Genomic DNA, 23,329 nt, shown 5'->3' with positions numbered 1-23,329 from the left:
GATTATGGGAGGTCAATGGCTAACCCTAAGCAGTATAGCAGAAGGGTATAGCAAAAAACTGAGGTCGGATAGGGCTAAAGGCAGAGCTAAGGAGGCTGCCTCATGCACAGCACAAGCAGACACAGAGAGAATGAGATGAAAATAGAGTAGTGCTCATGAGGAAGTGAGTGAAGTGCCACAGCTGGTAAACAGGCTGGTTGTGCTCTGGTGATGTGCAGTGCACAGCTCTTCCCTCTCAGTGCAGTGATGTGTGGGGAACAGCCAGAGCAGAGCATCCAACTGGCCATTCCAAACTAACAAATGTCACATGTGAGCAGTGGCTGCAAGTTAGGACAATTGGTACTGAAAATGAAGAGGATAACTTCCAGCAGACCTGAAGGCCTAAGATGGTGGTCTGGACCTGAATCAGACAGCATCAACAGAAAGGTGTTTACAGATTCCTCTTCTGCCAATAGGTCTTGAATTCACTCTACAACACATCCTCATTACTGTGGCTGGCAATTACTTTCTGAAAATACCAATTTTCATGCAAAATTTTCAATTTTCAGCAACTTTGGTAAATGGTTCTTTTGATTTTCATTGAAACCATGAGAATCCCCCTAAAAATATACAGCATTTATGATCCTTGTCCCTGCTTAAGAAAAGAGCTATTTGAATGTGATAGGTTTTTTTTATTGGAAAAGGTGTTCATGATTTAATCAATCAGGATTAATTCTTAAAAACATAGAAATGTAATATTATCTAATCTTGATCTAAATTTTTGGTGAAGCTATAGATTAGATTGATATAAAGTGCATTTTTATATACTAGACATCAGAGGACATTATCTGTGCTGTTTTGTCCTAAGATCCAATTTATAAGTTTATTCTGTATGGTATGTAACATACAAAACACAGGGTAATACAAGCTACTTATTAGAAAAAGTTATCAGTGTTTACAATAGTAAACACTTTTAACTGTGGCTTTCATAAAATACAGTCCTTAGCCCTATATCAATTAGTTTTTAATTATACTAGATTTTTTTTGTGTGTACTAATGAAATATCCGTTATCTGAAAATTAATATAAGTGATATAATAGTGTGAAGCATCCTTTTTTTTATTATTTTCTGCAGTCAGGCATTGTGTTGCAATTGCTTTCTTTATGGAAAGAAAGATATTGAATAATACTATAGAGCAGATTTTACTGTTTTAGGGGTGAATGAATGTTATACTAAGGATAGAGTTGCTTCTCAGAAAGAAAGTTGGAAGGGAAGAGAAAAACTGGCACAGTTATAAAAGGTCTTAGATTTAATATTCTGTGTCACTCTACATGGATAATTCATTCAAGATATTCTGTGTTTCAAACACCACCTGGGAGGTATGCAGTTTGCCTATTTATTCTGTACAGATGAACGGGTTATAAATGCTCAAAGGAGCTTTAAGAGTCAAAGAGAGGACAGGAGTAAACACATCCGGTTTAAAATGCAAAGTATAGGAATTGTATTGACCACTGAGAAAGAAAAAAATGCAGCCTGAAGAGATTTTTCTAGCTTTAGTCTTCAGCATTCTGTTATACAATTAAAATATAAGCAAACAAACCAATCTCCAAACAGTTCTGAACCTTCAAAATTAAGTGAGGTTTTAATAAGAAACCATGATGGAGTATGAATGATCTTAGGTCATCAGTCAGGACCCAAGTTCATTTATTGTCACCAGAGCATCATCATCTTGCTCACACTTCCTTCCACACTTGAGTCAGTTCAGACTTCACTAGCCCAGATCATGCTGCCTGGATCCTGGGGTGATGGTCAGCAAAGGAGAGAGATATCTGTTTGGGTTCATGGGTTGAAAGTATATCACCCATCTTAAGCACTATATTTCTGCCCTATATGCTTTCATTGGAAAGATTTAGTCTAAATTATCCTATAAAAAATGAAATCGACATTTCTATGCTTGAATCTCTATATGTTTGTTTTTTTAAAGGAGGGTTTGTATATAATGTATAATTATATATAAGAGATTTGTTACCAAACACTTTTTGGTACACATTATTGAAACGGATTTGATGGGTTATTATCAGCAGTGTTTCCAAAGACTTGTTAATTCACAAGACGTTCTGATAAAATACAGGGTGACTGATGTTCCAGTTGTTCTATTTTAGATATGCATGTGGCAAGTCTAATAAAAGATTTGAGGGCAGACAGTAATTTTTGTGGTTGGTAATTTTGCTCCAAGTTCAGTTAAATTGTTCTGTGAGGTTAAGATCCTTCTTGGGTGTATGAAGTGACTAAATTGAATGTGTTTTGTTTGAGCTTGTGATTTAAAATATTAATTAGTTGTTGATTGAATCTACTATTTCTATGTACTACATAACGAAGTTCATGCTGTACTTTGTTCCGAAACATCCACGCTGGAACCACTTGAACCTGTTCAATCTTCTTGAACACCTAATGATGACTTACAGAACTGTCCTCATTCACAGTTTTGAGGACTAAGTACCTAAAGTACTCAGGAACTCCTGTACATTAAGGAAGTTTGGTTTCATAATTTTGGAGAACATATACTTCCTGCAGCATCCAGTAACTTTGATGGTACCTGGGATGAAAGAAAATGCAATATGAAACCAAAAGATTGTAGTATATCTCAGGCAAAAAATTATGTGTCCCGAAGATCACATTTTCATCACATTGAAGATTAAAAGTGAAAAAATGGGAAAAAAAAATTCATGTGCTCCTCATATTCATTTGTTGCCTCTGCTCTTCAGTAAATGTGACTGTGAAATCCAAAGCAGTTAGTTTTAGGAAAATTAATATCTTCTGTTTGAGCTGTGGGCTGTGGGCTGAAACACAGACCCCAGGGAGCCTATACAGAGCCCCCTAATAAACAACCCTGGCAAATAATCTTCAAAGGAACAATCTCTGAGCATGGTTACATGTGAAATGAGTAGACTTTTTTTTTCCTGTCACAGTATAGTAGAAACTATGTATTAAGAAAAAGCTCCAACCCTCCTTTCTGGGATCAGTTCTCACTTTGATCTTTATTCAAGTCTCCCCTTTGACTGTCAGTCGGCCTTTTCAGTCACAGAAGCATTTTGTCAGCTGATGGATTATAATTCACTTATGTCTGCACAATGAAATAACATGTCCCGCAATTTAATCAAATCAAAGTAGAAAAAATCTCCCGTTTTTATCTAGGATCAAAGAACACAAGGTTTAATGTCTAATAATGCAATTTCCAGTTAATATGCTGGTCATTGCTATATTCAGTGAACAGATTACTGGGCTTTCTATTCAGGTTGCAGCAAAGACCAAGTTTTTATTGGAAGGAAAATACAAGAAAAAATACAAGACGTCACCAGAAAGGTGTCTTTTGCAGTGAAAGAAGCCTGGAGAGGCATTGTTAAGGAACCTGGATTATGTTCTCTGCTGTGTATTTAAAAGCTGCTCTATCAATGGATTTATTGACATGGCTTTTCAAATAATTTAGTCTAATTTGTATTTGAAAAAGATTAATTTAATTTGCTATCATTCACATTTAACTTTATATTTGATTTTTCTTAGGTAAATAGTATATGAATGCAAAATAATTCCAATATCTTAGTATCCTTGCAGATCTGATTCACACTTCTGGATTTAGTTCACCTGTTAGGTAACTCCTCTCTTTGTTTATAATAGATGAAATGCAAAGGTATAAAGGAACAATTATGGAGGAGTATATTTCCTTCTTCTCATGCTTTGAGGAGGTCAGTAAGAATTCGGGGACTGTGTTGCTTTCTTCTTCCCTAACATAAAAGCATAATACATAGGGCAAGTTTACAAAAAACCACACCTTTGTAAATCATAACAGGAATAATGGAATATATATGATTTGTGTTATATACATATAGTCATACACATATATACTTAAGAATTGCTGTGTGTACACAGGAACACTCACCTTTGGGACTAAATTGTTAAAAAATTAGGAAACCCTACTACTACTACTACTAGTACTACTACTACTACTACTACTACTACTACTACTACTACTACTACTACTCTAAAACCACTATTATGTGAGAGTTACAAGAGTTATTCCTGGGAAGGAATGGGATACAGATGCTGTAGAATATGGTGGCTTTCAGGATGCTGTCTCTTAATTTTACTGATTTTTTAAATTATAGAACAAATATCACAGTGTCTAAATTAAAGCAGAATTCTTGTGATCAGACATCCACTACTGAACTGCAGTCAGTGGTGCACTGTAGGCAGCAAAGCCCTTTGAAAGTTATTTACAGTCAATTTGCTTTTAGACTGTTCTTTGACTGTATATAAGCCCAATGTCTGGTTTTGAAGTAGCTAGTGCTTTAATGTAGCTCTGATTATAATTATACTTGATACAGATTTCACAGCTGGTCATTTTTCTGCTTCCATTAGACAGTAATTTCCTATTCCTTTATGATGCATTAAGACAGAATAATTCTGATTTCTGAAAGAGCACCTGTCGTTCAAGAATCACAGCTGAAGAATAACACTAATTATAGTTCATCATATAGGATCTAAATCCTACCTCTAGAAATTATTTATACCAGCACATTTTATTTTATTGAAATATTTGCATTCAAAACTTCAAATAAACTATGGCAATCATTCTGCTTGATAATAAATATGAGAATTATAGAATATTTAGGAAGGAATCATGCATTTCACTCAGGCCTTCTTCCCTGACGAATCTAAATATCTTCTACCAAATCTATTGTTTTGATTTGGTATTTGATTTGAACTCTTGCAATGACATTGCAGTTTCAGGATGAATAGGATTCTACCCCTTTACTTATATCAGCATAAATATTTTTGGATATTTCTAAAAGGTTAATTAAATTTTCTAGTAAGGATCCAGTTTTTCTGTCTTATACATTTTGTTACCAAAAATAAAATTAAGAATGGATGTGATGTAACTTTATATCTACAAAAGCAAGGAGACTTTTCTCTGATTGGGTTCTGCTTGAAAATTTTATGTAAATTGATCTCATAATTAACTGTTTCACTTGCTTAAAAGATAAGGCAAAGGAAGATAAAATTAGCATTGGAAAATTAAAAACACTGTGACTTCCTCAGAAAACTGAGAGATTTATCTGCTTGGATTCTAAAAGGATCTGTCATTTTTGGGTGACACAGTAGATAGAGGTGAGTCATCAAAATAATTGCATAAATTCTCAGGTGTAAAGTGATAGGGCATCTCAGGCCTTTGTGGATGTTGTGCTTTATCAGCCTGTAAATGTGAACCCAAAACCAGACAGGGATAGCCAGGTTTTCCATGTCCAACAATGTCTTTCAGGAAATGTTTTTATGATTCTGCTACTCCCTGGATCTCTACAGCCTATGACCTACTTTTAGAGGGAGTTATTGTAAGGTTTTGGCCAGTAATTCCTAGATGCACTTTGATCCAATTATCTACTGTAATGAAATTTTTCACACAAACATGAATTTTAGCAAAAGTTGATTTGAGTAATCCAGAATTTTCCAGTGAAAATAACCTTGCATCAAAAATCTCAAGTGCTAGAATTAATTATTTGGTTAATTTAGCAGAAAAAAAAAACAAACAAAAAAAAACAACAAAAAAACAACAACAACAACAACAAAAAAAAAAAAAAAAAAAAAAAAAAAAAAAAAAAAAAAAAAAAAAAAAAACAAAAACAACCTTTTTATGTGATCTTTCTCTAGGGTCTTATTATTTACTGTCTGTGAGTCACAGCAAAGTGTTACTCATATGTAAAAGGTAAAAATGTTCATCACTTATAAATGATAAAGGATTAGCAGCTTCACTTTTTTTTCTGAAGTTCTAAATGAAAAATGTTAGTTTTACAAGTTTTGTAAGCCTCACCTCTGTTTCTTTACCAATGTCTAAAAAATTAGATTTTCTTAGAAGTCCAAGGAGTAATGTTTGATTCCAGAATGTGATTACTGTTCTAGTCATCATCCAGCAAAGCACCTGAAGCTTGAATTCCTTATAAAAATGACTTCTCATCATCAAGATTTCTGGAAAGTCTCTTTATAAAAGTGCATCAGCCTACCTATGCATTTATAAAAGTTTGTGACATACTTTTTTGTTAAGAGTAAGTCTATATTGTCTTGCCAGGTTTCATGGACATTTCTAAAACTTCAAAGGCTATTATTCTTTGAAGTGCAGAGGTGTTGCTGCTGTTTTATTTGCCTGGTGCTTTTTGAAATATAAGTATAGGAGGAAAATTTCCTAGTTATTAACTTTCACCTTTGATACCTGTTCCTTGTTTCACTTATTACTCTCTTTATTGAAGAATCTCTTGAATAATATTTTTTTCTCTCCTAGATATGAGGTCCATACCCTCAAACCTATCAGTGTTTAAGAGTCATTTGGACAATGCTCAGAAGAAAATGCTGTAGATTTTGGTTGGTCCTGAAGTGGTCAGACAGTTGAACAGTCTCTTCCAAATGAAAATTTCATGGGACAGACCCTTACAAATGAAATTTCCTTTTCCTTTCCCTTTCCCTTTCCCTTTCCCTTTCCCTTTCCCTTTTCCTTTTCTTTGCCTTTGCCCTTTCCTTTTCCTTTTTCTTTCCCCTTTCCCCTTTCCCTTTCCCTTTCCCTTTCCCTTTCCCTTTCCCTTTCCCTTTCCTTTTCCCTTTCCCTTTCCTTCCATTCCTAGATTTGACAATTATGCTTTCTGGTAAGACTGTTTTTTTTCTCAAGAGTTTGATTTTAAAATTACAAAGTCATTAAATTTCTAAATATGCTTATGCATATGCTAGGCACATGCTCTCAAAAAATCTGACCTAAAAGGAAAAGAGAGACCAAGTGCCAAATTAAACAGCAATTTAGATGATCTCTGATTTAATTATGCCACTTTATGCCACAGAATTCCCTATGAAGAGAATGCAAATATAAGGCACTGTACTTGAAAGACTGCAAGATTCATAGATTAATCACACCTGACATATTTAACTTCTTTTTACAACTTACTCTTTATTAATTTAGGATGTTAAACCATAACAAAATAACAAACATGATTGGTGGGTGTGCATTAAACTGTCAGCTGCTGGCATGTTTTCATGCTATATAACTATTTTCTTGTTAGAATAACCTGTGCTCTCTTCAATTACATGTCTCTCAAATAACTGGACAATAGAGAAGTGTTCTAAACATGACCTTTCCATAGTTCAGAGGTATTTATTGATTAGCCAGAGAACAAAATATCCTTTTGTTTTGGATGAAAATAATATTTTCTTGGGCAAAACCCCACTCTCACATCATATTGATTCTATTTGGCATCTTAAAACTTTCTTTCCTTACTGAAGAGATTTTAGAAGTGCTTATAGGCTACCTAAGAATTCCATCTTACTTTGATTTTGGTGGCTTCAATCCAATTTAGAGTTTCCCCAAATTAATAGATAAATCTTATGTGTAGATAATTCTAGCAGCATATTGATAACAAAAGTATCTTTATATTATAGGGAATGTGTCCTCATAATTCTTCCACAAGTTACCTATAGATCCTCCTACAAGGAATCTTCCAGACAGCTCTAAAGCAGCATTTTTTTGTCAAGGTAGAAAGAAACTGTTGTAGCACTGACCACACTGTAGGCCAGTACTTTTATTCAGCAGGTATTCTAAAGCACAAAGCTCTGCCTTTTACCAGTCCTCATGCAAGTTCTGGGTGGGATTGGACTTCTGCCATGCCTGAGACCTTCCAGAAATGTTGCATTTGTAGTTTCTTACTTAAAGTAGGTAAAATGTTTCTCGTTCTGTGCTGCAAGTTGTCTTTTTTCTTTTTTATACATTTTAAATGTAAAAAAAAAGGAAAAGTACAAGTTCATAGTAATTCCAGTAAGCCTTTAAACATATTTTTTAAACTTAATATTCTTACTAGAAGTGCATTCATTTACTCCTGGGTAGCTTTGGAAGGTTATTAATATTTAATAGGAATGTTTATTTAATTTGTTCCAAATGAGAGAAACTTCACTGCAGATTTAAACACAGAGGTTCATCACAAGAAAAAGTAGAGGTGGGGAGAGAGTTTCTGGCAAGAGTGCATGGTTTATGGTTTTAAAATGTTCTTTTTACTGTGAGATAATTTTTCTTTTAGAGTTGGAGTGTTATAAGTCTGCTTCTAAAAAAGACACAGAACAGAATGTGCTAAGCTCACCATTGTCCTGAGGAAAGAGTTATTTTCATAGCTCTCAATAGCCAAGAGGTACTGTGAACTAATAACTGGACAAAGATTTGCATAATATTGTAACATGATGACACTATTATGCAAATTTTTTCAGTGCAATGAGCCACTAGCATAGAACTGTTATCAAAATGTCTGGTCAAACTTTTTTCTACCCTTGGATCCCAATTCATCCTGAATAATAAGGGTAAGTTAATTAAATATGAGTAATGAATATTAATAGAGAAAGCTGTTAGAGATAGAGAATGGGACCGAATAAAAAGGGGAAGAGAAAGATGAAAGATTATTATTTTGTGAATAAAAAGTTCTAGAGTAAAGCAGTTAATCAAAAAGATTTATAAGTATATAATCAAAGTACAGAAATGGGAAAGAGGAGTGTACTCTGGAGTTCCAATGTCCCTCAACATTGTTCTTTGTTTATATGATAGTAGTCAACTTGACTCTCTGTTAAGTTCTAATAAGATCAGTGTTTTTTTCCACTCACTGCTAAATTAAAGGCATCTCTGCCTCTGTATGTTTCATCTGTGGATGAAACAGCTCTACTTCTTCTTTTCCTAACAGGAGTGGGCATAGGTCTCATGGCATTAGGAATGACCTCTCCAAACTATATCCACCCATTGTAAGTGTGATGGCAACTGTTTAGTGTCCAAATTACTGAGTGCACTCCTGGAGCTTGAGGAGACCTTCACTCAAATCTGATGGCTGTCTGTAGTTGAGTTTGAGATTTCTAAGATTATTGTTCCTTGTAATGTTATCATAGATCTTATATATATTTCTCTTTTCATTGAAATGCAGATTTTTCTGATCCTCTCAGGCTTTTCAAGAATTCAGTGCCTGGTTTCAGCATTCTGAAATGATTTTGGGTTTAGTAAAAAATTTATTGATAATACATTCATTTCTGTTTACATTAAAAGTTTTAGGTTTTTTTCATTATGCACCAGGAAACATTTTTGGTCTCTGAATATAAAATTAAAAAGAAGAAAAAGCCCATTGCTGTTTTTGTACAGTCTCAGGCCTGGGAGCAGGAACTTTGAAAAACAAAAATTACATATCTAAGAATACCACTTTTTTTCCATGTCCTGCTTCCCATATGGTAATAACTGCCTGTAAAACAAAGATACTTGTCACAGCTTTGCTAGTTTTGATTGTATAGAACTTTTTTTTTTTCAGAATGGGTCTCTGCTGCTACGTTATGTTTCTGAAAAAATATGAGGAACTTTTTACAGTCTGATTTACAAGTATTTCAAAATAATACAAATATAAAGTTATTATCTCATTTTTTTTCTGTAGATGTAGTGACAAGTTGCACTCCAATATTCATTTACATTTTAATGTGACTCCTGAAATCTACTTACAATACTACAGGAAGTGAAAATTAAATATTATAAATTCATTATTTCCACTATAAGGTTTTGGTGGCAGCATATAACCCTTGATTTTGTAACACTTCTCATAAAATAGAAAAAAAAAAAAAGATCTTGAAAGCAAAACCTTAGCCTTTCCAGAAAGAAATTCTTCTTAAGACTTACCATGAAGTTTGGTTAAAATATAGAAGAGTACTTTAATTTGTTTTACTTTTGAGGATAATGCCAAGTTCTACTGATCCAACACATGTCCAAAGATGGGGAAGAAGGGCAAGAGGAATTGATCCTCACATTCAGAAAATTATGACAGATGACAGTAAAAAATGAAGACAGGACCAGGAGAAAGCTACAGCCTATGGTGAAAGAGAGGGGGGCATGCACTGAAATAGCAGCAGGGCTCAAAAATTGAGGCCAGAACTGATGGCAACTGAGGTCAAGTTCCGCTGGGCTAGAAAAGAGACAGTGCTACCCTGCTTTCCTAAATGTTGTGCTTTCGGGAGGCATGATAGTTGAACTGCAGGGAATGGACAAATTATGTGAGTCTTAAAAATAAAGGAGAGAGAAGAAAGAACAGGAAAGGAGAAAAGCAGAAAATTTAAAATTACAATAATTTCAGACACAATGAGCAGCTCCATAGATGGAGTGAGAGAAAGTGTTTTTTTAGTCTGGCAGTAATATGGTTTTCAAGTTTCAGTCTGGACCTTTCTAGCAGCCAGTCTCTCAGTGTACAGCTCTGCTGTACCTTTGTCCTGCACAGCCCCCCACAGGCCCCTTTTTGCTGGCCACTTTTGGAATAATGCCTCTCTCCACTGATATGACCCCAGATATTTCCAGCTAGCCCTACCATCTTCCTGCATTCCTCCTGTTTGAGGAAGGAATCATCAGCTCTGATTTTGAGGTGAGTTCTACGGACTAGCACATAACGTTAGCAGATATGCATTGGCAAGCTCAGTAGCTGGCTTTTCAAGCTCCAAATGCCTATATATATAACTCATATATTTTATATATGTAAAATATATATTACATATATTTTATATATATTTTATTTATACAAGCACATGTATGCAGTCACAGATACACTCATATATTTATAAACATAAAATATAAATACATATATTTATATATATGAATGAATATAAAAGACACTTCCAGGGAAACCAAAGCCATGAGAAATTTTAAAAGATCTGCTGACTGGAAATAGGTACATAACCAAAGACTGAATTGGCAATACACTGTGTTACATCTTTTGTGCATACCTTAGCTAAAATAAGTATTCTGAACTGTGTTTTCCTTTCCTTGTTAGTGCTCATCTGTTGATGCTTCTAACACTTTCTGTTGAAAGTGCTGTTTGTTGAGAAACAGTGCTCCTGAGATAATCAGCTCCTCCTGCTCCAGCAGCTTTTCTCCCTGTCCTCTTTCTCTGTGCCCTGCCCAGTTGCTTCCGGTATAAGCCCACAGCTGCTCTTCCTGGGTGGTTATCAGGAGGCTTCAGGAAGGTTTTCTCCTCATCTCAAGAGGATTTTTGCAGAGGTCATCTCTTCCCTCTCCTTGAATACCTTTTTTTAAATTTTATTTTTAATTATTATTATTATTGCTGTTGGTGGGGTTTTTTTTTGTAGTTCTGAGGAAGGGTGAATATTTGGGGTTTGCATTTTTTTTTTGGGGGGGGGAGGGGTTTGTATTTTTTGGGTTTGGGGGGTTGTTTGTCTGTTTGTTTGTTTTTGTTGTGAGTTTTTCTTGGGTGGTTTTTTTTGTGACTTTTCTTCGATTGGTTGGGGCGTTATGGTTTGTCATATTTTGTTTTTATCCTTATCATTTTTTCCTGACACTTCAGAAATACCTAAGGAGAGATCAGAAAAATGAAAGAAATATCAAGTGTCTTTTCTTAAGTATATAAATAACCTTCGGGGGGCAACAACAGGAAAGAAAACCGGAACTTATTAGGGAACTGAGGTTCTTGATTGCTTGGCCAGTTTTGTTTACCTTAACAGAAATTTTGGCCTGTAAAGTGAGGATTCATCCAACTCACATTTCTAATTTTACCTTTCTATTTGCCTTGCCATCATATGTTGTGGGTGTGAAGCAGAGGTATAAACACCATCCCAGAAATCTTCCTTTACTCTTGCCAGGTTTATGATACAGAGAACAAGCTGTATTATGATGTGAGTAAAACTTGTAGTGAGGAAATAAATCTAAAAAAAGATATTAGTATGTTTGGAATAGAGAACAGAAATGCAGAGGCACAGAGTCTCTTAAGCGTGCTAAAAAATAAATTTGTGTTTTGCAGGCTGAACTCTCATGACAGGCTCATTAAAAGTTCTTGCTGCCAAAAGCTGTTTGTTTTCACCTTCTGAACTGTCTGTTAATAATGAGTGACTCCATTTGCAAGTTATTTGCATAAAGTCTTGTTCCTGTCAGAGGTGCAGTGCTACGCCAGGCTGAGAGGGAGGGCACACAGCAGATGAATTGAAGTGTATGATTTAACCCATTGCCAAAACACTGGTGTAGTTTAGGTTGGTATGGAAAGTTCTTGATGAAGTCTAGCTTAGCAGGACTTGGCAGTAGGAGGACTTTACTTCTGTTGAGTTATCTAACTGTACTTTGCAAGTAGGATACTAAATAGTATCTCCAGGATTACTATCAGAGCCTTGATTTGTATTTTGAGGCTTTCTAGCCCACTAAACTCTTAACTTCATGTGAAACACATGATTCCTCTTGGGCCAGCTAGCTTCCTATCCTCAAGTGTTTCTGCTTTCACAGGTGGCTATTACAGGATATCTATGCATTCCTCTGGGAGCATTGTTGTCAGCAGCTGGTGCATTCCCCATACACTAAAGCCTCCAATGATATAGCAGTTCCACAGTAACAATTAGTATCTGTAGGAAATTTTCCATAACATTATTAATGAGAGGAGCACAGGACAAACACTGATTCATGCGGTTACTATACAAACAACTAACATATCTCAGCTTATTTTTTTATTGTATGTCAAATTTCACAGTTAGAAGTTTAACTCAAATGATAATATAGAAGAATATAGAATTATTTGTTTACCTACCATTTGATACATATATGAGCAGAAGGAATGAGAGTTGGCCAAAAGCGTACCAGATTCCTATCTTCATCCAGAGGTAGAATCAGATATTTTGCATTCAATCGATACTTCTACCATTCTTCTTTCCCTGTCTATGGATGTATATGCCCTCTTCAAGACCTTTATTGATAGAAAAACTTTACTGGTCCTTTTAGCTGTTGGAACACTTGAAAAAGCAATGAATTTTTCGAATATGTAATAATGCATATCAGGATCTGCAGCATGGAAATATTTGCAGATGACTAATTTCTATTATACATGAAAAAAATCAGTTAAGAAAAGAAGCCCAAAAAAGCGTACTGGAGGCATCAAAACATGAAAAGGAAATCTGTGCAAGCATGAGAGTCTTCCAGATACTCAAGACTGTGGACTAGTAGCTATTGTGTGGTATACAATGCTCAGAAAATGGACAATTTCTAAAGTACTGTGACCACTAAACCTTATAGTAATGTGATTTAGTAATTCAAATCTGATGCCTACTAAAAAAGATTCACAAAGACAGGATCAGCTAACTAGAAGCTAATGGAATAGTGCAGCTGTATTAAAAATTGAATTTATGAAAGTAAATGTACTATTTGAAAATATTTCTTGTAGCTGTGGAGATTTGTGTGTGTGTGGTTTTTTTCTAAGATTTGTAAGATACCTCTTTTTGTCTTTTGTGTGTGGTAGTTTTCATAAAGTATTCCCTCACTGTCATTCATTCCCCTCTGCATTTACACTCATTTAATGAGCAATCATCTGTTCTTACCAGACATTAACTACATGAATGACTAAGTCCCCAACATGATCTATGTGTCTTGTTTTCTGCTCATCAAAGATAAAAATAAACTGCCTTGCTTAAAATGCCAGTCAATAATAGCCCAAATTTTATTCTCCTCAGGCTTATTTTATTTAATTTGCTTAGAAATAAACATCAGTGCAAATACAGATGTTGTTTTTTAGAATTTAAATCTAAGAAGACAGTCATCAGATTAATTCCATGGTCTTGCCAAATGGACTAAGATAACATAGCAGACAGTAGCCCCACCTGAACTGGAAAAGGTTTTCTTCAAGTACAAGTATGTAACAGTACCCGAGGATACAGTCATAGTGATGTATAACTATAAATATGATAAAATATGTAAATAAGTTCTTTTTGGCATAGTTCTTTCATAAGAATAAAAGCTAATAAACAGAAAGAGCATGTACATAGTTGTATTATCTGCTTCAAATAAACAAAATGAGTGTAATAAAATATAATATTTGATATTAAAGTATATGATTTTTCTAGTGTGTTATCTCTACTGTCAAATGGTATTTTTATTCCTTAATGGTCATGTGAAAGGACCTGTCCTTAGGGCACTTACAAAGATATTTTTGTCTGAATACAAAGAATGTGCTTATGAATGTGTGGAACATAAAAGTTTTGAAACATTGATTATTTATATTTGGCTTCATTTCTTACATGATCATGAACACTTTACTGCATAAAGTATGCATTAGGCCTATTAAAATTTTAATTGCTTCTTCATAGCAAGTGAATATAAGATAATATCAAGAGGAATGTGATTATCTATATGTGGAAATTATGTACTCCCCTTTATTAATGGTCATCCATCTATGTCATGCATACTAAAATATCACTTTGGAAAATCTTTTTTTATCATCCTATTAACATAACATAAGATATGACTTTGGAATTATGAATCAGATTATGAGAACAATTCCAAATACCTGATTCCTTCCCAGACTGACACAAATCCATTGCTTGGGTCTAGGCGAACATCTTCTGTCCCAAAGTCAGTCAGTGTTTGGATCTTTATCTGTAGCTTCTTTGTGTAAAATCATTTAAGAATTTTCATCTTGGTTTTTCATCCTTTAAACTAATTTTTTATTTTCATTATTTATTTTTATAAACAAGAATTCCTAAGTCCACCCTGCATGGCTTTTACTACACAGAAAATAGTTGGTGTCTTGGACAGAAAGCATCATTGAGTAATGGCTTTATTCTAAGGGCTTTTCACTCTTATCTGCAGATGGGCTTCATTGGAAACCACCCAGAGCAAAATAAGACTGTCTTCAGTAAGAGTGGCCTCCTGCTTGTCATGCTATCATACATACTAATCAAACATATCTCTAACTAAAAACCAAGCAGATAACTTTAACACTGATAATTTTTTTTTTGAAAATCCTCTCTCTTCTGTACAGGTTGAATGCTTTGTGTGGGCCATATTTTGCTTCTGTCCCTCCCAGATGTCTTTATTTGTCTAATAACAAATCAAAAAAAGTGAAACCACCAACAAACCCCCCCACAAACCCAAACACTAAACCAACAACAACAAAAAAAGTGAAATTAAAACTTTTTTCATAAATGAAGTATGCACAGGCTTAATACCTTAATATTCAGGAACACCAGGAAATCTGGGAGGAGCTATCCAAGCTCCAGACCACAGCTGGTAGAGGTTCAGTCAATTGAGAGCATAAGCAGAAAAAGTTTACCTCTGTCTGGCCTTTCCCACAAAGATAACCTAATTTCTGCTAAAGTCTAACTACTACCTTAGCTTTCCATCTTGAATCACTGAAACTATATCAAAGCAGAAGATACAGTAATCCAGGATAACCAGAAATCATATATCCTACATAAGGTTGTTTCAGTAATGACTTTGGATTATTTTTTTTTAATCTAGATTTTTTTTTCTGTTGCATGTAGAATCTCCTTTTCTTATTTTATTAGTTTATTAATTTAATGATATATGTGCAGAAATGAAGACCTAATCTATTTTTCTTTTGTTCACAAGGGAGTACTTCTAGCCTAGAATTTTTTTCAGAAAACATACAAAATATGTTTGTTACTGGTTAGTCTTTGTAGGAAGGTAAATTATATAGATTTATCTGTTTAGTAAAGTAATCTATTTCCTAGCTATTAAAAAAATTGGAAATAATTACATTAATTTTCAAAATTTGTTAAAATTAAATATGCACAGTTGATCCGTTAATTACAGGATTGCATAGACATATGTCTCCTGTAATGCTATTAATGTTAATGGCTTAAAAATATTAGATAAGTATGCTAGAACATGAAATAGTTATGAATTTCCTATATTTCAGTTATTGCTGTTGTGTCTGAATTTTAGTGCAGACATAGATTATTTTAGCACAGAATCAGAAAATCTTTGGTGTTGGAAAGGACCCCTGGAGATCATGTCTTCCAAACACCTGCCAGAGCGGGGTCACCCAGAGCAGGTGACACAGGAACAATTCCAGGTGGGTGTTGAGGGTGTTCAGAGAGGGAGACTCCACAACCTCCCTGGGCAGCCTGCTCCAGTACTACCCTCAATGTAAAGAAGTTCTTCCTCAAGCTGAGGTGGAACTTTTTTATTTTTTGGTTTATGGCCATTGTTCCTTGTCCTGTCACTGGGCACCGCCAAAAAGAGTCTGGTACCATCCTCTTGGCACCTGTTGTGAAATATTTATAAAAGCATTAATGAGATCTGCAGCCAGCTGCCTTTTCTCTAGACTAAACACTGTGCTAGAAATTGCATTAAGTATATTAAAAGCTGGTTGCTACCCTGAAAAGTTTTTAATGGAAATAAGGAAAGCAAGGAATAGGAGATAAGACTTACATTTCTGCATTTCTTGCTTTAAACACAGTTGATTAAGATGAGGGAAAAAACTGGGTGGAGGTAAAGGACTGATAGCAAATTTCTTCTTTTTTGCCAGATATGCTTGTTTTCAGACCACTGCCATGCAGGGTTTTTTTTGTTTGTTTGTTTGGGGTTTTTTGTCAGCAAAAAAGTCTATTGGTGGATTAAAATTATAAGACCAGAACAATTAGACATTGCCTTTTTTTCAAGATGTTTCCTGGCTTCAGGAACCATCTTGTTCTAGTAATGAAAGTCCTAAGGATGCTATTTTGCTCCAGCATTTTACCCAAGATTTTACTTGTCACACTGGGAAGGTACAAAGCAGAAGCAAAAGAGAAAGCTCTTACCCACCTCTCAGAGTGAATGAAATGAATCACTAATGACTCAGGATATAAGAGCTGACATGGGGGCCATGCCTTTCTGCTGCTCTGCATTCTCCCCTCATGACAGAATTGATATGTCCCTCCTATTATGATATCCAATGCAGAGTTCTTCTATTTCTACTTATTTTCAGGATTGCAAAGTTGTTCAATAACACTTTTCAGAGATTTTTTTTCTATAAAAGAAAAAAGAAAAAAAGTCATTTTGTGTACGATGTAAAAATTTTGTTTGTTATTGTTTCAGGACACAGCAGGCCAGGAGAGGTACAGAACAATTACCACAGCTTACTACCGAGGTGCAATGGGTTTCATTTTAATGTATGACATCACAAATGAAGACTCTTTCAATGCTGTGCAGGATTGGTAAGTAAAAATTGGAATTTATATTAAATATATACTCAAAGAGTATGTGTGCTATCACTTACCTGCTGTGACAGATTGTAAATTGTTTTGGAAAACTTAAAATGAAATCCAAATCAAATGCTCAAGCATTCCTATACCTGAGTATATGGTGATGGAGTTTTTTTAGTTAGGAAACACAATGAATATTTTAAAATGTTTTACATATAATTAATTGTAACCATTGTGTTTTCTGTAATTTCAGTTTTTGTAGGTTATTCATACTATTACAATCAGAAACGTGCTAATGTGGAGACTAACAGCTAAGATACCAGAAAGTGTTGCCGTACTTTATGGAAAAAAAATGAGATACCGTGTTTAAGGGTCATTTTTTAATTTAATTTTTTATCTATAGCTGGATATATATTGTTCTGTCAGTCTTGTGAACCAAGTGTTAAAATGACCAAACTTCATCAGAATAGCAGAACCCCTAGAATGGCTGGAATTTGTATTACCTGGTGTTATGTGAAGGTCCAGATATCTCCATAAAAGCAGAGATATTTTAGTCACACATGGGTCAGTCAGCATCCAGATCATCTAAAGCTTTTTTAAGTAAATCTAATATAAAAGGAAAACCAGAGTTTCCCTCTGATCTTTTTCCCCTTTAAGAGTTATTTTATTATCCAAGAGGCCTCCAGCAGTTTTCTGAGTGAGATGAATTTGTCACATGTGCTCCGCATGCTCTCTTGCATGTAGTTCCCATGGGGCAACTGAGTTTGAAAGAGAACTTTGTTCAGTTTGTGTGATTTGTTCTGTATATTTCTTTGGCTTTTTCAAATTTATTTAAAGATATGTTCTAGAATGTACTTCTTTCAGGAAAGATAAGGTCAGAAGCATGCTTCAAACTTAAAATAGTGATGTTGTGATGTTCTGTTACTAACAGGAATTGTTACACAGCATTAAACCGTCCAAGAAAAGGAATTTTGTCTCCTTCATAGTCTTCTCCTTGTTGCTGTGGTAGAAGGTGTCACAGAACCCATTTTCCTCTCAACACCTGGAGTTTTTCTCGGTCTGTCTGAGATTGGCCATTTATCACTCTGAAAATAATTGAAAACCTTAGCTTGACTTTGCCACAGTGAAATGGGATCTTGGGTTGCCTAACATTTCATGTAAGCATCAGGAATGTAGTCATTCACCATACTCCAGGGGAAAGGGACAACTCCAGACTGTGTCCCATCTTTTCTCCATCAAATTATCTATATGCCTCTACACCAAATTGCTCTTATGAACAACTCCTTCAATTTCTGAGAGAATGTATAAGCTTGCATGGGTAGTATAGATTGAATAACTATCATTGGACAATTGAATATATCTAAATGTAGTCTCTGTTTCACACTCCAAGAGGAAGGAACCTTTGCTCCCTGTTAGTTGTTATGACAAAGGGATGTTTTGCCCTTGTTGTACAAGCTGGAAACATCATGTAAGTATTTGCTCTTACACATTTGTGAGTACTGCTTCATTCAACACCATGAGACAGAATCTCCTACCTAACAGGATGTAGCTGAAAGTGTTAATTTATACATGCTGCTGCAAAAGGTTAACAAAACCAGGGAATAAAGGAGTACACAAATCTAGATGAACCTGCAGATGTGACTGCCAATTGCACTGCTTCCTGGCCCTGCCACATGAAGCACTTTCTTCTTTGCTCTGCTTTTCATTGTCCATGGGCTGATTCTATTCTAGCACTGGGTTGATAATGTTTTGTTTAGGACCAGCTGTGATCTCAAAATTTCATTGTCTCATCTCCAGGCAAACCAGATGGCATGCCATGTATTATCTCTCTTCCTCTAACACAAAGACTTCTTTTATAACAAGTGTAAATATGAGTACTTATTATTAGTTTTCCCACCTGTTTGTTTTCCAGTCTCCTAGACCTGTTATGTTTGGCACTCTCTCTCCTGGTAAAAGTAACCAGGCTTCATGCTAATTAAAAACAAAAAATCCACCTTAAAATGAAGCAAGAAAATATTTAAAAGCTATGGAGTTCTTAAATAGATTCATTACGAAATATGATTTTTCAATCATTTTTATCTAGAAGTTTTACAAAGAGTTGACAGCTCTTATAGAAACTTGGTGGAAACAAGGGATTGCAGTATTATGTGTCAAGAGCTACTGAGAAGTCATCTGCATGATGAAAGGGATGACAGATATGCTGAGTGCCTCACTTGTCAGGATGAGACGTAGATTTGCCTGTTATTTGTATTTTTAATGTCATGAGCCCAGTTGCTGTTCTGCTGTTCTTCTTTTCTTTCATTACTCCCATCTCACAGCTCATAATTAATTTTGATCAGCCCTGGCTTCAATTTTGATAGTAATTGCACAGCTTGCTTCTGAATGTGAGAAAAGTTAGAGAAAACTGGCAATTACCAGTGCTGCAGAAAAGCAGGCATGGCTATGTGCAGGTATCTGTGTCTTTCTGAAAGTTATGGGAGGAGAGGGCAGGAGCTTTTAAGTCCTTCTGGGGCTAAAAGTGCTTTTCTCTGTGATAATTGTGCTTCTCTAAGCAGTAGTGCCATTTCATATACATGCACAACAGGTCAAGTCCAAGTTCAAATCACATCACATCAGCTTCAAGACTTGTTCTAGAAACTGCACTACAGTCAGGACAATGAATCTACAGGTACCTTTTAGGTTTGGATAAAGGACTTTGGTTTAAAATGTGTGTTGGGATGATTTTTTATATTAAAAGATATTTTTGTAGCTTAAAATATGACTGACATTTCTCCTTTTTAACTACAGATATAGATGAATAATAGTTGTACATCTAGATGTCATATCTAAGTCAGTATAAATCTATTCAGCTGTGAAAAATTCTGTAGCTAATGTTGCTATTAGCATTTTATATTTAAAAAATTGCTATCCTTAATTTTATTTATCTATTAGCACATATATATGTAATATATAGCCAAGAATTCAGAGAGAGTGAATTTGTGCTGAGAATCTGTCTGCTAGCAAAAACAGCAAATCAAACATGCTTTGACACAGCAGGATTCCTATGGAACTCTCCCCAGGATCTGAAACTGCCTTTACTAAGAGGCTTTTTCTTTCAGCAATGTATCAAATGCTGCAAGATGTGCACCTGGAAATAGCTTGATGTGTTTTATTCATGCCATCCTTAAAAGATGAGGATTTTGGGAATAGATGTATTTCCTTTAAATAAGAATTTAAAGAAGCATCATTTTCTGCTTGCCTGAGTTTTAAAGTAGAAAAGGGATATAACAAATTAACCAAAACTTCCCATTCAGCTGAATTCTTAAGACAGCATCCACATGTTTCAAGAAAGTGGCCTAGTGGGATCTATTTTCTTTAAAAATTCATTTTAATTAAATTTGAAGGGGAAATAGGTGGATGTTGAGAGTTGCTCAGTGCCACCTCAGTGAGTGTTTTTTAGTTCAACTGTAATGTCACAGTGCTTGCATTATTTCCTGTTTTATACTACCACCTGTAACATCTACATTTGTTAGCCTTTTCCCTCTATACATTTCACTTGGAGGTGTTATCAGCCTTTTCATTTTAGTGTGTAAGTCCACATAAGTTGTGGCCTTTTTGGCAGTGGTCTCTTATGAAAGGTACAAAGGAGAGGGTGAAGGCTTTGTGCTGGTACCAACTCAATATGCTGAGTTCTATAGAAGTTCCAGGGAAATAAATGTCTCGGAGTTGAAGTTGAACCTGTTTTTACAAATACTTTTCTAGACCTCTAATGATTGAATTGGAAGGAATTGAAATATCCTTATACTTGGCATGTTTCTAATGCAATATCTTACCTAGCTCAGAAACAACAGGTATCTAAAACATGATCTAAAAAGCTGAAGTTTTCTGTTCCATGTTGTAACCCTTAACGTGAAACTTCTCTAGGTGTGAAGGATGTATTGGGATACAGCATGTGGTATATAGTTTTTAGCACTCACTCTAAGTTGCTCCTCTGCACCTGAGAACTTCGTTCAAACCACAAATGTAGTGATATCTTTATCACAGCCTGGTGACTGCTGAAGACACTGCTGTGAAGGGCTCCCTTGTGCACTAATTCAAAATTTGAGAATTTCACATTGTTGAAATCTGAGATTCAGGGATGCTTCCTTAGGAAACACATAAGGCTGAGGAAGTCTAAGAAGCTTTGAGCTATTGATGATCTATGTTTTGTAAACTTGTCAAGGTGTACAAAATCAGGGTTTTTTTCCCTGCATTTTTGGCTGAGGTCTATGGGAGCAGGGAGAAAAATATGCTAGGAATCACTTTGATTACCCTCACTCTTTAAAAAAATACAGCATTTGTGAAAAATTATATGAAGGACTTTTTTAATATTCCTGTTGGAAAGACTAGGGTTACACATCTTCTTAAAGAATTCAGAGGGTCTTCCATAAAAGATACTTCTCTTTCCTTTTCATCTTTGCTTTTTCTAAGGTGTCATTTTAACTGTCCCCTTCTCCCCTGTTGCAGACTGCTCAAGCTCACGATCTTTGAGAAGAAATCAGCTGTCAAAAGATATTATTCATGAGGTGACAGAGCCTCAGTTCCCAGCAGAAATTTTGTGATTTTAAAAACTTTATTACACTCTGTTTACTTCTGTATTTAGACAAAAATTATTTGCAGAATTTAGTACCAACCAATATACTCAAAACAGCGTGAAAACTAATTTAATTTCAAATTTAAAACAGAATTAAATACTGCTTTTGCATTCTTTATCTGTGCTCATAACACATGGGAGGTAGTTATTGGAAAGTGGTTCTCGGCAAAGACTATAGGAATGCCACAAGATAACACCAGAGCACATCCTGAGCTGTGCAATATTTAGCCATTCGTTAGCCACTTTAGGCATTTCTAGAAATATATGGGGGCGTGGGGGCTGGGTGTTCTTCTGATATACATACCTTGATTAAATTATTCAGGATATGATTTCAGATGGTTTTAAAGTAAAACCTTAAAGAGTTTATTCTGCTATCAATTCAAGATAACACTGAGAATTAAGGCATGAAAAATACAAAAGTTTTCACTTTCACATGGCATTTAGATACTGGATTTACTAGATATGTAGTAGTTGTCATTCTGCAACAACAGAGTGGAAAAAATTCTTCCATTTCTTTGAACTTTTTCCATTCATTTAACACTTCAACTGATCTAAAAGCTGCCAGCTACAGCTACAATGCACTAGAAATTGGGCATTTATCTATTCTATTATGTCTTGTAATGGTAGCATTTTTTTAATGTTCATTGATGGAAAAGAAAAAAGAAATGGAAAAGTATGTTAGCATGTTATGGGCAAATGTAAGAAGTCCTCAAAGCAAACTAAGCCATTAAGTTAATGTCAGCAGTACTGCACACATTTCTAAAGGGCATATGTTTATACCTTCTTGCTTCCACATGTAGAATTTTAGTCTAATATTCATACTTTAAACAGGCTTCAAATACAGATGACTACTTTTCTTTTACGACTTGATATAGATTCTATCATTTAAGAAAAATCTTTTATCTGCTGTATACCAGGGAACAAATTTGGAAAGTGCCTCTAGGCAAATTTACCCTCCACCTCTCTTTGCCAAAGCACATGGCCTGTCATGCAGCAGCTGACGGGGTCCTGGGGCACAGAGGGCAGACACGTGCCGTGCATGTCACGAGTGTCCTTGGGATCACTGTCCCTGGGGACACTGCCTGGACACTGTGCCCACTGGTGACCCACACACAGGCTGAGTGTCTGCCGTGGGGCTGGCAGCAGCCTCAGCACAGCCACACAGCTGAGACACAGCTGGAAAAGCACTCGGATCTAGCAGACTGGTGTTAAGTACATATACCACTTATTTTGCATTATACACACACACACACGTATATATAAATATAATAACATATATATATAAATAACATATATATATTAACATATATATAAAATAACTTGTGCTTCATATTAAAATATATTTAAATAGATTCTCTTCATTTGCTTTTGACATATTCATCGCTTTCTGAGCTGCTGAGGAGCAAGGAGTTGCACGCTGGTGGATAATTTAATGTCATTCTCCTACTTAAAACAAAAGACATGCAAATTACATGCTGTGGAAAAAAAAAAGAGTGAAATTTGTCACGGTTGGATATTATCCTTTCATTTCTTTCTAAGTCTTTCATCTGCACAATGGGTAAGGGGAAAGCAAAGTGGTGTTATTTATACACTTAAATATAAGAAACAAAAATGCAGTTTGCAGTTTGAAGTCTAGTAGTTGCAATTACATGAAATTTACAATTTTCTTTTTTTAATGCTTACTATTGAAAATTTACTTTTATTATGCATAAAATAACTCTAAAATTCTTTTCACTT

The 23,329-nt window shown here is 35.1% G+C and overlaps 1 protein-coding gene across 1 annotated transcript in view; it reads left to right on the top strand.

The window, feature by feature from the left end:
* RAB3C (RAB3C, member RAS oncogene family) overlaps window positions 1–23,329 on the top strand; it is a 125,036-nt gene that overhangs the window by 41,816 nt on the left and 59,891 nt on the right. The window contains exon 3 of the mRNA XM_083883988.1: window positions 16,874–16,992. Coding sequence (XP_083740114.1) covers window positions 16,874–16,992 — 119 coding nt within the window. The remainder of the gene's footprint in view (window positions 1–16,873; window positions 16,993–23,329) is intronic.

This window comes from Zosterops lateralis (assembly GCF_965231275.1).
Source record: "Zosterops lateralis genome assembly, chromosome: Z".
Taxonomy (NCBI): domain Eukaryota; kingdom Metazoa; phylum Chordata; class Aves; order Passeriformes; family Zosteropidae; genus Zosterops; species Zosterops lateralis.
Note: the sequence above shows the minus strand (reverse complement) of the source record. Positions and strands in the feature narration are given on the sequence as shown.